The sequence below is a fragment of the Lissotriton helveticus genome, chromosome 5_1 (genome assembly GCF_964261635.1).
Source record: "Lissotriton helveticus chromosome 5_1, aLisHel1.1, whole genome shotgun sequence".
NCBI classification, from domain to species: domain Eukaryota; kingdom Metazoa; phylum Chordata; class Amphibia; order Caudata; family Salamandridae; genus Lissotriton; species Lissotriton helveticus.
This window is the reverse complement of record NC_136065.1, coordinates 790778222-790798557: the sequence shown is the minus strand read 5'-3', so window position 1 is coordinate 790798557 and position 20336 is coordinate 790778222. Positions and strand designations below refer to the sequence as shown.

Here is a 20336-nt window from a genome sequence, read left to right as displayed (position 1 = left end):
GGTTTTCATTCAGGAAGCGAGGTGGGGCGAAACAGAAAGGGCGAATGAGAAGAAGAGAGAGAAGGTGCAGCTGACAGCAGCAGAGCAGGAGAAGTGGACACTGTCCTGGTTTTCTCTGGGTAAGAAGAAAAAGACAGAGTCCTTTTCCTTCTCTGCCTGCCCCACATGTCCCGAACAGCCACAAACATTTTACCTTTTTTATCTAGAAGCCTTGGTTATTTCTGCCGTCTAGGGGCTCATTTTTCAAATAAAAATGTAGGGGAACGGATTCTGTTAAATTTAAAAAGTTGGGGCATGCCGTGCCTTGCAGATCCCACCCACTTCGACCACTGGTTTTAGTGCTTCTTCTGGAGCTGGAAGGCAGATGATGACTGAGGGGAGGATATTTTGCATAACAAGGTCTGATTTGTCAGCGAAGGCTGCTTTTTCAAAGAGCTTGGCTAGGAATGGTTCCTTTACCTAGACCCGGTCACTCCACTACCGCACGGCCCCCGTGTGCCAGGATTCTGCTGCCGCTGCCTGCTTGGCCCTCTTGCTGCCGCCTCTCCTTAGGGCCCCTGCTCTCCAGGCTTGCCCTCGCTCTCCAGGCTTGCCCTCGCTCTCCAGGCTTGCCCAGGCTTGCCCTCGCTCTCCCCCGCTCCGCTTTCCCGCTCTTTCCAACCCCCCCCTCTGCTCCCTGCCGCTGCTCTTCTGCGGCCCCGCCCCCTTCTCCTGTCTCCCGCTCCCCATTCGCCGCCCCACTCCCGCCTCCCAGCTGCTCCTCCCTCCCACTTCGCCATAATATGGCGGGGACCGCACGTACGCGCAGCGGGCACGCCGAAGGCAAGCCCGTCCACGCCTGGACCGCGCCCAGCGCCAGAACCCCTGGACCCCGCCAGAGCCAGCCAACCCGACTGAGCTACGACGCCGCCACCCTCCACGCACTCAACACCGGCCGACATCCAGCCTGCTACCAAGCCACCCCGAACCGCACCCACGGAGCCTTCACCTGCCACGCCTGCTACTTCACCTGCACTCGGTCCTGCACCGCGCCAGCCAAAACAACCGCCAACAACAACCACCTCAAGTTCATCCTGCTCAACACCCGCTCCATCCACAGGCACGCCGTCGAACTATGAGACCTCCTGGACAAAACGGCACCAGACGTCGCGTTCTTCACGGAAACCTGGATGAACGCCTCCTCAGCCCCCGACATCGCCATCCCGGACGGCTACAAGATCATCCGGAGGGACCGCGTCAACCAGACCGGAGGAGGCATCGCCATCACCCACAGAAACACTATCCGCATCACGACCAACACCGACGACACCCTCGACACCGCAGAGCACCTGCACTTCCAGATTCACACCGACCCCAAGACCACCCTCAGAGGAACCCTCATCTATAGACCCCCGGGACCACGCTCACACTTCAGGGAGGCCATCGCAGACTTCATCAGCCCACTCGCCCTCGCCTCCCCCGACTACATCCTCCTAGGAGACCTCAACTTCCACCTGGAGAACAACCAGGACAACAACACCACCACCCTACTAGACAACCTCAGATTCAAGCAACTGGTCAACACCCCCACCCATTACGCCGGCAAACGCTCGACCCGGTCTTCTCCTCCAGCAACCACATCTCCTACAGCCACACCACCGAGCTCCACTGGACAGACCACAGCTGCGTACACTTCAACTTCAGGAAATAACGACCCACCACCGCCCTCAACAAACCCCCCGAAGATGCTGGAGCAAGAGCACCACCGACCGACTCACCACCTCCTTGAGCCTAAACCCTCCCACCAACACCACGGACCCCAACGAAGGAGCCCGCAACCTCACACAGTGGATCACCGACTGCGCTGACACCCTTGCTCCACTGAAAAACCCTCCCAGCAACCTCAACAGCAAGAATGCCACGTGGTTCACCAACGATCTCAAAGACTCCAAGAAATCCTGCCGTGACCTCGAGAAAGCCTGGCGCCACAACCAGTCAACGGATAACATGACAGCCCTCAAGAACGCCACCCGCAAACACCACCAGCTGATCCGCACCACCAAAAGGTCATCCTTCAGAGAACGACTGGACAACAACACCCACAACAGCAAGGAACTCTTCAACGTCGTGAAAAACCTCTCCAACCCCAACGCCAGCAACAACGACATCACGCCTTCTCAAGACCTCTGCAACTCTCTGGCTACCTTTTTTCACCGTAAGATCGTCGACATACACGACAGCTCCGGCGCTCAGAAATCGTTCCCCACCACCGAACCTACACCCCCCACCACCACCCTGTGCGCCTGGACTCAGGTCAGCACGGAGATACCACCCACACGATGAACACCATCCACTCGGGCTCCCCAGCCGATCCCTGCCCACACCACATCTTCAACAAAGCCGACTCCATCATCGCACCCAAACTTCGGGACATCATCAACAACTCCTTCATATCTGCCACCTTCCCGGAGAGCTGGAAGCATGCAGAGATCAGCGCCCTCCTGAAGAAACCCACCGCAGACCCCTCAGACCTCAAGAACTTCCGCCCCATCTCGCTCCTCCCCTTCCCTGCAAAAGTCATCGAGAAAACCGTCAACAAACAGCTGACAGCCTTCTTGGAGACGAACGGCTCCCTCGACCCATCGCAGTCCGGATTCCGAGCGAACCACAGCACCGAGACCGCCCTCATCGCGGCCACCAACGACATCCGGACCCTGCTGGACAATGGAGAAACCGCCACCCTCATCCTGCTCGACCTTTCGGCTGCATTCGACACGGTCTGCCAGCGCACCCTGACAACCCGCCTCCGCCACGCCGGGATCCAAGGAAGGACCCTGGAATGGATCACATCCTTCCTCTCCGACAAAACCCAAAGAGTCCGTCTCCCGCCCTTCCTCGCAGAAGCCACCAAGATCATCTGCGGCGTACCTCAAGGCTCCTCGCTCAGCTCCACCCTCTTCAACATCTACATGAGCCCCCTCGCAGCCATCGCACGCAAGCACAACATCATTTCTTACGCCGACGATACCCAACTGATCCTCTCCCTCACCAACGACCCCACCTCCGCCAGAGCCAGCTTCCAGGACGGAATGAAAGCCATCGCAGACTGGATGAAGCTCAGGCGCCTGAAACTGAACTCAGACAAGACGGAAGTCCTCATCCTCTGCCCATCCATCTCTACCTGGGACGACTCCTGGTGGCCCCCTGCTCTGGGCCCCCCACCCAAGCCCACGGACCACGCACGCAACCTGGGCTTCATCCTTGACTACTCCCTCACGATGGCCAGGCAAGTTAACGCCGTTACCTCCTCCTGCTTCAACACACTCCACATGCTCCGTAAGATCTTCCGCTGGATCCCCACTGCAACCAGGAAAACGGTCACCCAGGCCCTCGTCACCAGCCGTCTGGTCTACAGGAACGCCCTCTACGCTGGGACCACCGCCAAACTACAGAAAAGACTCCAGCGCATCCAGAACGCCTCAGCACGACTCGTCTTGGACATCCCCCGACACAGCCACATCTCCGCCCGCCTGAGGGACCTGCACTGGCTCCCCATCAGCAAGAGGATCACGTTCAGACTCCTCACCCACGCACACAAGGCTCTCCACGACTTGGGCCCCAAATACCTCAACAACCGCCTCACGTTCTACACGCCAACCCGCCATCTCCGCTCTGCCAGCCTTGCCCTCGCCACCGTCCCACGGATCCGCAGAACCACCACCGGAGGAAGATCCTTCACCTACCTGGTGGCCAAGACCTGGAACACCCTCCACACCCACCTACGACTCACCCAGGACCATCTCTCCTTCAGGAAGCAACTCAAGACCTGGATTTTCGAGCAGTAGCAGCCCCCCAAGCACCTTGAGACCCTAGCGGGTGAGTAGCGCACCTTACAAAAACTCTTGATTTACTGTTGATCTGTTTGCTGTGTCAGGTGCAAATATACCCTACAAAGTCAATAGTGCCTTTTATGGAAAAATGAAGAACGTGCAGATTATTTGTTGTGCGTTTTTGAGGATTGGACTATGACTGAAGGGGGTTGGCAAACTATTCTTTATTAGAAGTGAGGCCTTTTCAATTAAATGATCAGCCATAGACAGCTTTAGGACAGTGCGGCTGGTACAGCTGCACTGGGCTTAACCTGGGAAGGAGGGCGCTGACCTCAGGGAGGTGCTGCGATTAGCAAAAATGTATGATTTAAAAACAACTGCTGCCAGCTCCTTGTGTGTTCAGCTTTCAGGACACAATACAAATGTCACAATAACTCTTGTGATTAATGTTCCAGGAAAAGAGAGAGCTCGGTGTTTTGTATAGTGGCAGATTTGGCTCACCATATGGTAGCTCATGGGTCTAATATACCTGCTGCAAAGAACGCATACTTTGCAGATCACAGATCTGTATTTATATAGATTGGGAAGTGAGATTACTGCTTTTGTCACAGAGATCCTTTTGTTAATGCAGTTTACAAGATACAAACAATGTAGAACAGTGACAGTTACTGAACTGTCTTAAAAGAGCAAACTGCATTAAATAGGTTAGGATGCTGTGTATTTTTCTCCACTCTTTCATTATCTATTCCTAATGTTTCTAAAAAGGGTTTGTTTGGGCACATATACATTCTCATTAGTAAAGCCAACCTTTACCAGTGTTTTAAAACAACGGACGTGAATGTGAGACAAGAGCAATGGAGAGGTGAGGGGCACTTTGCCCTGGCGGTAGTGAGGATCAAAAGGAGGTTAAAAAAAAAAAAAAAAAAAAAAAAAAAAAAAATTGTGCCACAGGGAGCCACCAGTGATAAAACCGGCCATGTGATCAGCCCACGAGTTTCAGAGCTCGTGAGCCTAGTTCAAGCAGAACTCAAAAATAAATTAAAGCTCCTAAGCTTGGAAAACCAGAAATGTCCTGCGGATAGTGCACGCTTTTGGTTTTCTTGAGGATTTTTTATGTATTCAGTACTTTCCCTGCAATTGTTTTCCATGCTAAAGTCACAATATTTTGTTCCACCTTTCGAGCGATCTAGTTTTGTTTTTTACGTCCTTTTGAGCCAGCTTAGCATAGGCATTGTTGGATTCCCAATGCTTTTTCAAAGATGTCAGAGAGCAGCTGGTGAAATTAATAGCCGAGTGGTCAAGCGCTGGAGTGAATGAATGCCCCTGCCCAAAGGCATCAATGAGCTCGAACACAAACAACCTGTCCAGAAGGATCCCAATCAGACTGAAGCAGAAAGAAATCTTCTGCAAGGCAAGATGTTCAGAACGGAACCGAAAGTATAAAGGGAGGTAATTCCAAAAAGTGGAGCCATCTAAGTCTGCAGGCAATCTCCCAGCAGGAATGTCCCGGTTATCATGTACAGAAACGCAGACCCATCAGTACACCGCTCTGCACAGCTATGGTTCACAGAGTGGAAGATGTCCGGCGGTGATCCGCCAGGGATGGAGAAGGACATCCGGCCTGGGCTCTTCAATATATCCCAGTCCCCTTCTCACAGTTCATAGGGCATCTGACCCGCACCCTTCGTTTGGTCCTACAGTCTACGTGCTTTCCCTTGTTTCGTATCCAAGGTGATCATGAAAGCCATATAATTATTTCGGGGACCAATGTGCTTATATTATAAAAACCAGCCTAATAAAACTCATCACCAGTCCAAACCGACAAATAAAAAAAGTATAATACTATAATTAAATCGTTGACTCTTCCCACTTTGTGAAAGTCATATGTAATATAATCCATGAAAATTAGGTTTGTGCTATGTCCCTCCCTATACACCTCCTGCATCACGACCTCTAACCATTTTGAGGAGACGTGCGAATTGTGACAAGCATCAACTTGCTATGTAAAGTCCTTCTTGTCGAAATGTCTGCGACTACAAAAATCTTCGAAGTTTACCAATGCACTATTCTCTTCAGTGGGGTAGTCACCGATAGCAGTGCCATCACCCCCACCCAAAGCCTTTACTCCCGTTTACGGCGGAGCTGGCAACTAATCTCTTCCATGTGACACATGCTTTACATTAAAGAGCAAGCTTCAAACAAAACACGTGCGATGCTTGCACAACCTCACGCAACAAGAAATGGTGCTTTGTAAGGCAATTTAGACAACAGCAAACAATCAGCTGGCGACATGGATCCTAGCAAGCTGGTCTGATTTGCGCGCGCAGCGACCTTTTGACAAAACAAACAGTTTAAATAAAAGAACGGACCGGATAGGCGGCTCAGCAGTTTGCCCCTCGTTTACAGAAAGAGAGAATAGTGCAAAGGGTGAGTAAACATGTGGTGTCCTTGCGCAAGAATGTGCTCTCTCCCCATCGGGCTGAAGTTAAGATTAAACCTGAATTTACCGGCATGCATCAACAATATGGAGACTCATAAAGAGCCTTACAAATTGTCAAAGACATATAGATTGCACAGTATATAGACACTTCTGTTTTGAAAGAAAAATCATAGTGCTTTCGACCATTTAATAATGTTTCTTGATTTTAAATCTGAGCAATAGTCAAGCTGTGTCACCCTATATGGTTGTTGTGCACTTAAAAAACATGCATGCCATATTAGTTTGTAACCATTCTCACTTTCACAAACGAAAACCCCTTTCAAGATAGACGGGTGGAAGCATGCGGATTTTCTCTCATCGGAAATCGTTCGAAGCATTAGACATATGGCTGAACATGCTTTTATTTAGGCCTCTCAGGAATTCACAGAAGGACCCCTGACAGCGGTAAAGGTTTTACTACTAGGGTACATCTTCTCCACGAGTGTGTAGAATAACACAGTAGCAAACACCCACAAGAGGTGATACAAGAGGAACACAGCGTGCTTCACCTTGTAAACTTGTGAGTGTCCACTAACTTGAACATTTGTTGTCATTCACAAAATCCACTCTGATCCATTCATACCCTGGAAGTGGTCGAAGATTCACTCGAGCATAGGGCTAGTGTAACTAATCTTCCAAAGTGGGAAGATGGTCAAATTATGTTCAGACCTGGAGATGTAAGGAAAGAGGTCTATCCACAAGGGGGATTGATTCCCCATGGAGAAGAGAAAAAGAAAAGGTAAAAAAAATTGCATTACCCCATCTTATAAGTGAACACTAAGTACAGGTACATACAGGAGAAATAGGAGCAGAGTGCATGTGTCACAAAAAATTCTCAATGGTGTCTCTGGAAAGCCATACGCAAAGCAGTTTTTGAGGCATACTATTGGAAATGCCTGTGACTTGCAAACATTTGTAAAGCATGGTTAAGTGGAAGTGTAAACTTCCTCATGTAGTTTACACTAATTTTCTCTATTGGGTCAAATGTGAGAACATGAACACACAGTGTTGTGGAACACACAAAACAACATTGAAGTTGTATTTGTAGCTATGGTTTTCCCTCCATTTTATATGCAAGCCTACAAAGTCCAGAATGGAAAGAAAAGACAAGAAATGAATGAGTTATACCTGGCATTGGATAACTTGAGGTCAATGGAAAAAAGAATGAGGAAACACCTGCACACAGTGTGAGAAGGTAAAGTAACAAGAGATACAGCGTAGGAGCTTTTGCCACCTGGACATGGAGCAGAGATTTGTGTCACATTATCAGACAGTCCCATTAGGTTTGGACATGTGGAAGGGGAGTTTGAAGTATATCTAGCCACAGGAACAGACCATTGTAGGTGCATTTTTTGCAGATAACTCAACAGTGTGAGAAGTTTAGTGGAGCATGGAAAGAGCGTGATGTAGCTTGTGATGCACCAACAGGCAGAGGAGAACAATAATCCCACCTGTAACAATCTTACTTTTAATTCCACTCATGTTACGCTACCCAGCATGTCCAATGAGTGATTTGCAGCACATTTAGATACTACTTACCTGTGCAAAGCAGACATATTGTGCACAAATTCACATGAAGGAATACACATTCCAAACAGTCCACCAAACTACAAGGCCACCACAATTGTAAAGTTGTGTTCTAGAAATACTAGTAAGGCGACCAAACACAAGGGCATTTTGCCTCCAGTGATGGCTTGCCGCTCTTAAAACCTAAGCCCATTCGAGTCAACCACAGGATACTGCATGAGGTGACACCAAGCTGCTCCACACCCACTGGCCGACAACCAGAACACTAAAACTGTGTATGCATTACAGGCTCAGAGTTCCCTCAAACACGTGCAGTTCAAACAATTCGGGTGCTAGTGTAATTTTCACTCTATCAGCCATCAACACTGCAGCCGACATGTTGCAAACTGAACAGTCCTGCCAAGTATCACGCATCAGGTGTGATACTAACGCATTTCAATGTGGTAATCCGCATTACTGCATTGAAATGCTTTGTCACGCATATGCATAGCATCTCAAGATGTTACTGCAAGTGGGGCAGGAATCAGCGCGCCAGCAGCGGCATACCCACGCAGCTCTCCCAGGCTTGGGGCTCTGTTCGCAGTGAGCTAAGGCAGCAGACAGGCTCACACTCCCTGCTCCAATGTTTTATAATTGCGATTTCCCCGCGGTGCGCTCTGGCTGTCAGCCTGAGGTAACAGGGCCCGTCAGGTTGGCTGCTAGTACGTGCCAGCGCTGGGAGAGGGGAACTGTCGTCACATCCTGCTTTCAGAGAAGGCGAGTTGAAAGTGATTTGTTCCTCCACTCCAAAGACAAGCAAGCCTAAGAGCAACCAAGCCCTCCACCACATGCAATCACATTGTGATTGGACATCTTTTCAAGGACGTTTCTTACTAGCCAGAGAGAGTGTGTCACTGGGAATGTAGGTCTGGATTGAGATGGGACGTGGAGTGAAGACTGGAGAATGGTCTGCTGTGGAAGAGAATGGGAGCAGATTCCAGATGCTCATAGTAGGAGTCTATGGGAGAGGACTATTGCTGTGCCATGGGTGTTAAGAGGTTCCCGATTTCCACCCCAATGGTTAAGAGTTGTGACAACAATCCGTGCACGGAAGGGGTGCTATTTTTGTGTATGCTGGTGTGTGTGTGCATATGGGTGAGCACGTTCGTCAGTCTCTGTTCGAACATAAGGATTATTACACATTTCCTTTGGGAGTGAAGTTCCTGGCATAATGAGGACCATGATGGGCAAACTAACATCATTGTGGTCGTGGAATAAGGTAGCCCACCATCATTAATCGAGGCATTCTATACATTATGGGGGCACTTCCTGTCATGATGTGAGAATTACAGTGGTCCTGGCAAAAAGTAACCTTCATTGGCATACGATGCCTAATCAATGTGTTCTCTCGATATGTGTCCTTGGAAAAGGTATCCAAACTTGGCATATCATCAGCATCTTTTACTTTGCTGTGGCCATCCCTTGCATAATGTTTGCCAGAAAGATGTCACCTCTGTCACAAGTATCATACGCCCATAGGCATGTAATGGTGGATTCTGTACAAATGGGCGAATTGTACATGCAACACTTGATGAAAATGGAAAGCTTCTATTTTGGGGAGATGGGCGACTTAATATGCCCACTTCGGAAAACTGCCATTTTAAGCCAAATATGTTTTTTTCAGTAGAGTCAATCTTATAGAAGGATACACAATAATTTCACTCACGGAAGACGTAAAAGTTGCCATCTGAGTGAGAACACGTTTCAGAACGCAAACGAGATTACCTACAAGAAGGACTGTAGCCGTCGCTCATAACAGGGAGGTAATTGGAGGTATGACAAAATGCGTAAATGGTATGTTTTTACTTATCCTGTCGTAGTAAAAAGGCAATAACTGCTTATAGTTCTGCGGAACCATTCAACAGCACAAATGCACACATTTGTAACAATGGTAAATAAAAATAACCAGAGAAACGCAGGTCGGCACTGATCGTCAACAACAACCTGTTGCAAGAAGAGAGCTGCCCTTCCACGGCGAATCTTATAAAACAGCGCAGGTCGACTTTCAGCCCAGTGTGTTGCTCACATTTAGAAACGGTTCATGCATTTGCTCAGTTCCCAATTAACTAAAAATACGATTTTCCTGCAAACCAGTTAGGAAGCAGAGTGCCTCAACCCTTCTTTGATAACAGCCTAGCTATTCATTAACTACAACGAGCAGAATGGCTACCTGTTCAACCCATTCTCTCTTCCAGCGTGTATTTGAAAGCTCTGGCGTGGCGAATCGGTTACAAAATTCTCCTAAACCCGGACTTCAAGTCAAAAACCAAACCTGCTCCATATCCCAGGTAAAACATACAAGCTTACCATGACTGCCTTGTGATCGGGAGCACCGTAGATCCGAAGTCAGGCGGATCGGTCCTGCGAGGCAGCTTCGGCTGCTAGAGGAGAGAGGGGAGGCGTGGAAGTCAGAGAATGACACACCCCCTGCTCCCAGCTGTCTGCTATCAGAGGCGGGCGCCTGGATAGAAGCACACGGCCGCAGCGCTCCTGTGATCCAGGGCTGACACAGGAAGCCATGATGGGGATGTCCAGCAGGGTTACCACACAGCCTCTGACCCTCGCCACAATTTCATGAAGCGTACTATCAAAGTGCAAGGTTTTCATGCTGGTCTCGCATAAGGATTAAGTCTCAATTCGAATTCCCAGCTTCTACAAATGGTTAAAAAATGATAGATCTTGTTCATTAAATCTGTACTTTATTTTAACTTGTTATATTTTGCATAACTATTGTACTGTTCACTTACTATCTTTACTTTTCAATAAAAAGTAGTTAACAAGAAAAAAAGAAAAAAATGGTAGATCTTGGACAGAATACTGTTAACCTCAGGAGAGTATGTACTGAATGTAATTGACTGAACTTAAAAACAAAATGAGGTTGTTAATGGATTAACCTCTTGACTGCTAACGCTTTCGTCCTGGTGCTAAGTCCTTTTTGTTGATGTAAAGTGGAGCACGCATTTGAACCTTCATAACTTTTTTGATACCAAAAGGATCCACGCCACATATCTGTCCTTTTTTCTAACATTCTGGGGAGTCTAAAGGTACCCAGGTGTTGAACCTGTCCCTCTCTGCAGGGTCACCCCCAAACATTTTACCTGTACCCTCCACTTTTTGCTCGATTCGTTTTTGCTGGCTTTAGAACTCTGTGCACTTTACCACTGCTAATCAGTGCTAAAGTGATTGTGCTCGCACCTTAAAACATGGTAAAATTGGCCTATCCCCAATTGACCTAATTTAAGTACCTAGTACAGTGGTGCTACATGTACCCAGCACCTGTAAATGAAGTGCTATTGGTCAGCCTGCAACACTGTTTGTGCTAGCCACTTACGTAGCCATTTCAACATATGATTGGCACATACTACTAACTGCTTCATGAACATACTGCAACTATGCAGTTCAACTCCTACCCAGGCATCAAGATGTTGTAGTGTAGCTTCTAGGTTATCTTTTAGGCCAGAGATCATCCTATGATCTCCCTGTTTTTTAAAATCAAATTTAGATGAGATTCCATCGAACCTCCACGCACTAATAGAAGACATATTTAAGCCCAAGGATAAAATGGACAGTGAAGGGGGTATCCATTACCTTTTAGTTGTCCATCCTTGAAAATGAAGTTACGACCGACCACCACATAATCCAAGATTGCCCCTTCCCTCGGAGAGTTATGTGTGTATTGTGCGGGGAATCCGAGGCTAGTCTTCCATTTAGCAATAATGCAATCATTGCTTTTCAATTGGTCAAACAGGATCATCCCTCTCTTATAAGTTCTTATCTTTAGAGGAAAAATAATTTTAGATATTTCCAGGCCTTCCTCTTTTTCATTGCTGCATAGTAAATGCAAGGCATAATTAGATATTTTACAATTTAGATCCGCTACCCAGTGGTCAAAGTGGGCAGTATCGGCAGGGCATGGCGTGCCCCTACTTCTTTAATTTCATAGAGTCTGTTCCCCTACTTTCTTATTTTAAACATGCCTCCCGGACAGCAGAAATCGCCACGGCCAATAGTGGCTTTTGGGGAAGGGCCGAATGGACAGAGAAGGAAAAGGACTCTGTCTTTGATGGAGCAAGGAAAAGAAACAACATTTTGTATACCCCTTGTGAAGTCACACTTCAATAACGAATAATTTAAACTAATAGAGTGGTGCATGAGAAATTAACCAACTTAGAATAAATTGTCGCATACACCAACACGTGGAATTAACTTTTGCTTATGTCGCAATCATAACTAACTAATTATGTAATTTTGTCGTGTCCTGTACTAATATGCTGCTTCAAGATAATGGAGTGAAACATAAATGTGCTTTTGTTTATGTCAAAGGGATTTGGAGCAGCCTGCTGACACGTCACAGCTGAATTACCTCATGCATCATGGTCGATGTGGTTCAGTGTTACTCGCTTCACACACAGTTATCACAGTTTGTTGGCCAGTGCCAGTACCAGTATTCTTTTCAAGTGTATCCCCAGACACGTGTTTCTAGATTCCTCTTTCATCAGTGGGGAAAATGTTCATAGGTCGCTGGACGTGCTGTCGCAGTTTCCTCAGGGTTAGTGCCACTCTCAGCGCGTAGGTGGTCACAGAGCTCGTCAGCTCACGGCCCACGGGAGCCATCTTAAACAGTCAAAGGGATTTGGAGCACCCTGCCGACACGTCACAGCTGAATTACCTCATGCATCATCGTCGATGTGGTTCAGTGTTACTCGCTTCACACACAGTTCTCACAGTTTGTTGGCAAGTGCCAGTACCAGTATTCTTTTCAAGTGTATCCCCAGACACGTGTTTCTAGATTCCTCTTTCATCAGTGGGGAAAATGTTCATAGGACACTGGACGTGCTGCCGCAGTTTCCTCAGGGTTAGTGCCACTCTCAGCGCGCAGGTGCTCACAGAGCTCGCCAGCTCACGGCCCACAGGAGCCATCTTAAACAGTCAAAGGGATTTGGAGCACCCTGCCGACACGTCACAGCTGAATTACCTCATGCATCATGGTCGATGTGGTTCAGTGTTACTCGCTTCACACACAGTTCTCACAGTTTGTTGGCCAGTGCCAGTACCAGTATTCTTTTCAAGTGTATCCCCAGACACGTGTTTCTAGATTCCTCTTTCATCAGTGGGGAAAATGTTCATAGGTCGCTGGACGTGCTGCCGCAGTTTCCTCAGAGTTAGTGCCACTCTCAGCGCGCAGGTGCTCACACAGCTCGTCAGCTCACGGCCCACGGGAGCCATCTTAAACAGTCAAATGGATTTGGAGCACCCTGCTGACACGTCACGGCTGAATTACCTCATGCATCATGGTCGATGTGGTTCAGTGTTACTCGCTTCACACACAGTTCTCACAGTTTGTTGGCCAGTGCCAGTACCAGTATTCTTTTCAAGTGTATCCCCAGACACGTGTTTCTAGGTTCCTCTTTCATCAGTGGGGAAAATGTTCATAGGTCGCTGGACGTGATGCCGCAGTTTCCTCAGGGTTAGTGCCACTCTCAGCGTGCAGGTGCTCACAGAGCTCGTCAGCTCACGGCCCACGGGAGCGATCTTAAACAGTCAAAGGGATTTGGAGCACCCTGCTGACACGTCACAGCTGAATTACCTCATGCATCATGGTCGATGTGGTTCAGTGTTACTCGCTTCACACACAGTTCTCACAGTTTGTTGGCCAGTGCCAGTACCAGTATTCTTTTCAAGTGTATCCCCAGACACGTGTTTCTAGATTCCTCTTTCATCAGTGGGGAAAATGTTCATAGGTCACTGGACGTGCTGCCGCAGTTTCCTCAGGGTTAGTGCCACTCTCAGCGCGCAGGTGCTCACAGAGCTCGCCAGCTCACGGCCCACAGGAGCCATCTTAAACAGTCAAAGGGATTTGGAGCACCCTGCCGACACGTCACAGCTGAATTACCTCATGCATCATGGTCGATGTGGTTCAGTGTTACTCGCTTCACACACAGTTCTCACAGTTTGTTGGCCAGTGCCAGTACCAGTATTCTTTTCAAGTGTATCCCCAGACACGTGTTTCTAGATTCCTCTTTCATCAGTGGGGAAAATGTTCATAGGTCGCTGGACGTGCTGCCGCAGTTTCCTCAGAGTTAGTGCCACTCTCAGCGCGCAGGTGCTCACACAGCTCGTCAGCTCACGGCCCACGGGAGCCATCTTAAACAGTCAAATGGATTTGGAGCACCCTGCTGACACGTCACGGCTGAATTACCTCATGCATCATGGTCGATGTGGTTCAGTGTTACTCGCTTCACACACAGTTCTCACAGTTTGTTGGCCAGTGCCAGTACCAGTATTCTTTTCAAGTGTATCCCCAGACACGTGTTTCTAGATTCCTCTTTCATCAGTGGGGAAAATGTTCATAGGTCGCTGGACGTGATGCCGCAGTTTCCTCAGGGTTAGTGCCACTCTCAGCGTGCAGGTGCTCACAGAGCTCGTCAGCTCACGGCCCACGGGAGCGATCTTAAACAGTCAAAGGGATTTGGAGCACCCTGCTGACACGTCACAGCTGAATTACCTCATGCATCATGGTCGATGTGGTTCAGTGTTACTCGCTTCACACACAGTTCTCACAGTTTGTTGGCCAGTGCCAGTACCAGTATTCTTTTCAAGTGTATCCCCAGACACGTGTTTCTAGATTCCTCTTTCATCAGTGGGGAAAATGTTCATAGGTCACTGGACGTGCTGCCGCAGTTTCCTCAGGGTTAGTGCCACTCTCAGCGCGCAGGTGCTCACAGAGCTCGTCAGCTCACGGCCCACAGAAGCCATCTTAAACAGTCAAAGGGATTTGGAGCACCCTGCCGACACGTCACAGCTGAATTACCTCATGCATCATGGTCGATGTGGTTCAGTGTTACTCGCTTCACACACAGTTCTCACAGTTTGTTGGCCAGTGCCAGTACCAGTATTCTTTTCAAGTGTATCCTCAGACACGTGTTTCTAGATTCCTCTTTCATCAGTGGGGAAAATGTTCATAGGTCGTTGGACGTGCTGCCGCAGTTTCCTCAGGGTTAGTGCCACTCTCAGCGCGCAGGTGCTCACAGAGCTCGTCAGCTCGGGGCCCACGGGAGCCATCTTAAACAGTCAAAGGGATTTGGAGCACCCTGCTGACACGTCACAGCTGAATTACCTCATGCATCATGGTCGATGTGGTTCAGTGTTACTCGCTTCACACACAGTTCTCACAGTTTGTTGGCCAGTGCCAGTACCAGTATTCTTTTCAAGTGTATCCCCAGACACGTGTTTCTAGATTCCTCTTTCATCAGTGGGGAAAATGTTCATAGGTCACTGGACGTGCTGCCGCAGTTTCCTCAGGGTTAGTGCCACTCTCAGCGCGCAGGTGCTCACAGAGCTCGTCAGCTCACGGCCCACAGGAGCCATCTTAAACAGTCAAAGGGATTTGGAGCACCCTGCCGACACGTCACAGCTGAATTACCTCATGCATCATGATGATCGATGTGGTTCAGTGTTACTCGCTTCACACACAGTTCTCACAGTTTGTTGCCCAGTGCCAGTACCAGTATTCTTTTCAAGTGTATCCCCAGACACGTGTTTCTAGATTCCTCTTTCATCAGTGGGGAAAATGTTCATAGGTCGCTGGACGTGCTGCTGCAGTTTCCTCAGGGTTAGTGCCACTCTCAGCGCGCAGGTGCTCACAGAGCTAGTCAGCTCACGGCCCACGGGAGCCATCTTAAACAGTCAAAGGGATTTGGAGCACCCTTCTGACACGTCACAGCTGAATTACCTCATGCATCATGGTCGATGTGGTTCAGTGTTACTCGCTTCACACACAGTTCTCACAGTTTGTTGGCCAGTGCCAGTACCAGTATTCTTTTCAAGTGTATCCCCAGACACGTGTTTCTAGAGTCCTCTTTCATCAGTGGGGAAAATGTTCATAGGTCGCTGGACGTGCTGCCACAGTTTCCTCAGGGTTAGTGCCACTCTCAGCGCGCAGGTGCTCACAGAGCTCGTCAGCTCACGGCCCACGGGAGCCATCTTAAACAGTCAAAGGGATTTGGAGCACCCTGCTGACACGTCACAGCTGAATTATCTCATGCATCATGCTCGATGTGGTTCAGTGTTACTCGCTTCACACACAGTTCTCACAGTTTGTTGGCCAGTGCCAGTACCAGTATTACTTTCAAGTGTATCCCCTAATATGCTGCTTCAAGATAATGGAGTGAAGCATAAATGTGCTTTTGTTTATGTATTTGTGGCTAGAGCCTGGACCTAAAGTAAGTATATTATGCATATATGTGGCTTATTTGCTAGGTAATTACTAATAGGGAAACCTTAGTAAGGAGGGAGGTAAACAGAACGGGCTAGTTTTCTTAAATTAACGTTTATTTTTGTTTGTTTCTATGATAGTTCCCATTCTGACTCGAGAGGCCTATGACAAAATGGAGTCACTGGTTTATTGTGGTGACAAGCGGAAGAATGCATGTGCGACAGCGGAGATGAGAATGAATGCGAGCTGCTTAGGCCTGTACAGAAGGCAGTTCAAGGCCGCGATGGCCTGGAAGTCTAGATGGCTGCCAAGTGATGAGAACAGTGGTTCTGAACGTGAGAATCCAATATGAAGTTGCAAATTAAGGAACTCGACTAAGCCGGACAGGACAAAAACAATAGGGGCATTAAAAACCCCTGACAAGAAGAAAATGTATAATGTGACAATGAGGTTATGCTCATCCATCCCTAAAATTGACCAATCAGGACTCGACTTTTCTTTGAAAGTTACTCTTTTAGGTAGATAGAGTGAGTGAAAAAGGTATAAAAACTGCGATTTTATCAAGAAAAAAACCCTTTCCTGAATGCTGCTAGACATGCTGTTGGACCGCTGATTACTTTGGACACGTCAGAAAACTCTAATGAAACTCTGAACTTTTCTTTCAGCAGACATATTTAGTGAGGGACTTTAGTTAAGGAAATTAGGAGAATGGACTTTGGGAACTATTTGTCTTTTGCTAATACTTGCGCTCTGAACCTAAATTGCTAATGTATTTTTCTGATACACTTACATTAAATGAGATTAATTGTTTTTAACAAAATTTCGTTTAAATGTCTTTTGAAAATAATAACTAAAGAAATAAAGAAACGAAACTTTTAAACATGTCAAATCTGCTTTAATAAAGATTAGATTCATGGAAATTTGAGCTGGTCTTGAGTTTTCCTACGCCTACTGTTCTTAATAGCAGACCCATCGACCCTTACGGCGATGTATCTGAATGTGTATTCTCTGATGATAAAACTATGGTAAAAATATTAAAAACTGCAGATGTAAATAATATAAACGTTTAGATTTAATTTAGACATTTCGCCAATGATATAGCAGCTCTTCATTGAGATTCACTGATCCCTTGAGAGAAGAGTGCAGGAATGTGTGAATAACTCACAGTGATATGGGCCCCACTAGTGAGTAGGTGTAAGTTCTGGTGTTCTAGGGATAAGTGAAATGGTTTCAGGGGCTATTTTTGGAGTAGCGCTGCATCAGTGTTAAGCTTGGTAGCAGAGTAGTGGTTGCTATAGAAATTAGCTAGGGTTATGTATAAAGTGCTATATAAGGGTTTGGGGTACAGAATTATGACTAACATCTATTGAGTCCGTATCACGTTATATGTAGTCCAGAAAAGGCTTCCAAGTGTTGTGTAAAGCTGGTGCCTCTGTCTGCAGACGGAGGAAGTGTGACAAGTAGAGTCGCACAGTGCATTAGTCTGTTTCAAGAAAAGTAGTATCGTCGTATACTGCGGTGGTATCGTCGTATATCACTGTTTAGGGACACTACGTGTGAAAGGATAAATAAATAGCGAGGACAGTCTATAAAATCTTAGCCTTCAAGTATAGGGATCATTGCGTATCCTAACTAAAACTTACTGCTGGGAGAGTAATAGAGCTTAACCCGAGCTTGGGAGAAGGGTAAAGTAGCGGAAGTGGTGCTGCTTTATTGGCAAGTGTAAAAATTCTGTGGTAGAGAAGAGGTAAGCGCTATCTACTGGAAATACAGAATACTTGTGCAATTGAGAAATTCTATCACTTTGTTTAGTGAAACACGCGAATGGTATTGTTTTGTGTAAGTTACTAACTGATTTTGTAAAATATCTTGTAAATACGGCTTCTTGAAAAAAAAAATCCTGTAAAGGAGGGGTCAGTCGGCGCTGCAGAAGCCGGAGCGCTGGTGATGTCAAAAGTGTTGCGCTTGGATTGGTCCACGTGACCAAGACAGGGCAAAGAGCTGATTGGTGCATCACGAAAAGCAGCGAAAACTATTGGTTAAGCACTAAAGAGACGTATCTTGTTCTAATTGGTACGCTAGTGTGAACCGCGCTGTGATAGGTTGGTGTTACGGAGCAGCAACAGAACAGTACGCGATCTTTTGGAAGACAGGAAATCTAAAGAAAATGGCTTATTATTTTGATGAAGATAAGAAAAAAACCTTCATGGTTTAAAAGGCTGAAGAATGTGTTTGTGAAGGGCAAGGAGATAGTCACGAGGGAGGGAAAATTACTTCCCCCACCAAAAACGCCTGCTTCTTACATGTTATCGAAATTTGGTTACCAAACATGTGTTTGGTTAGAGAATTGGGTGCGATATACCAAGGATGATGGTGTGTTAGCTTGCCTAGAGGTAGGATCTTTTGATTTGGCAATTTTGAGAAATTTGAGAGACAGAATGATGCAGCTTGAGCCGAGACCGAGACCAACTCAGTTTGAAGCATTAGTTGAGTGGGAAGATGAGATGCATGAGTTGGAGAGCGAACAACTAAGTAGGCATATTAGACCAAGAGGTAAATTTCGTGACTTATGGGGAGAGACACATGAAACTCGAATGCGTAGGTGGAGAAATGCTAACATGTTTGATGGAATGTATCTAGTAAGATTAGTGGATGAGTATGAAGGGCGAAAATGTATAGAAAAGAAGAAAAACATAGAAAGAGAGAGGCAAAGTTATGGTGATAGTGAATCGGAGGATGCTGTATTAGAGGAAATCTTAGATAGATACCACCTCCATATCAGCCAGGTTCTTTATGGACCACACCTAATGCTCCATTGGCAGAAGAAAGGAATAATGAAACCCCAAAGCAGTTTTCGAAATTAAAGGATGTACCAGAAAGAGTAGAAGTAAGATACAACCCAAATACCTCAATGACCGAATCAAGACTTACCGGTACCCCTAAACAGAGTTATGAGCGGGAAAATGTAAAAAGGGTGAATAGTGTAAATGAAGAGCAAGCTAGTACTCCTGAATTTATACGAACTACAAATGAATTAACAGAGAAGATACAAGATTTTACGAAAAATATAGAAGCAGTGACAGTCCCAGTAACAATAGGACCTGTAATTCCAGTGTTTGAAAACCAAAGAGTAAAAGAGCCAAGTCTGACAATCCCGTTACAGCAAGGTTTACAAAAGTTGAACAGAAACATTTATCCAGACTTGTCAGCAGTTAAACGAGTGAGCACTGTGAATCCGCCTGACTTAAGTTTCAATCAAAGTTTGCCTTATAAATATGCAACTGGAGCAGAATCTGACTCTGCTACACCAGAAAGGAGTGTAGAGATGGTAGATTTAACGCAAACCCCTGTATCCTGCTGGATGTGGCTAAGTTAAAAGTAGACATGGAAGAATTAATTATTGGAACAATTGGCACAGACAAATAAAAAACTTACCAGGATGATGAACTTATGTTCATGTGTAAAAGCATAACATGGAAAGCTAAAACAGTGCATGATCAATTAGAGGAATTGGCAAATGAGTTGGGAGTGGAGTTTATCAAATTTAAAACATTACAGAAATCATATAGACTAGATTTTGCAGAAAAAGACATCGAAAATATGAATACTGCTGGAAGGTTAACACAAATAAAAGAGTTGATTGTCTTGTTGCGAAGATGGGGAGATGTGAGCAAATGGAGGGTCAAATGGGGAAAGAAGAAAGAAGAAAGTAGTGATAAATCTACATTAGCATTTCCGATTAGGGAAAAAGAGCCAGCTGCAACTGAATTTCCTATGAGGGAGATACCTGGAGGAGGATATGTACATGTCCTTGGAGTAGACAAGATATATTGTAATTTACAAATGATTTCCCTAGACTGAGAGAAACACCAGTGGAATGGTATCAACAGGTAGACCGATTTGTAAAGGTTTCAAAAGTGTTGTGGGTGGATTTGGATGGATTGTTTGACATAGTTGTGCCAGCAGACCTATGGACTGAATGTAAAATATCTGTAAATTGGCCAAGAGAAGAGTATCCCCGAGACAAAGTGACAGGTGCCCCATCACCAGATGTAATGCGGAAATATGAACAAGTGATCGTATTTTTGAAAAATAAAATTCCACCAAAAGATACAGACTGGGTTAAAATAGATAGGACGACTAAAGAGCCAAAAGAATCTGTACATGCATTTTATGAGAGATTGTTGTTAGTATTCAAACAGTACAGTGGATATGAGGAATTAAGTGAGAAGGACATGAGCCACTTTGTATATCGGTTTGTGTATGG

General features: G+C 46.5%; 1 protein-coding gene across 1 annotated transcript in view; it reads right to left on the bottom strand.

The window, feature by feature from the left end:
* PCBD1 (pterin-4 alpha-carbinolamine dehydratase 1) overlaps nt 1–10292 on the bottom strand; it is a 214369-nt gene extending 204077 nt beyond the window's left edge. Inside the window, exon 1 of the mRNA XM_078643254.1 lies at nt 10162–10292. Coding sequence (XP_078499380.1) covers nt 10162–10164 — 3 coding nt within the window. The 5' untranslated portion in view covers nt 10165–10292. The remainder of the gene's footprint in view (nt 1–10161) is intronic.
* Nucleotides 10293–20336: the final 10044 nt, after the last annotated feature.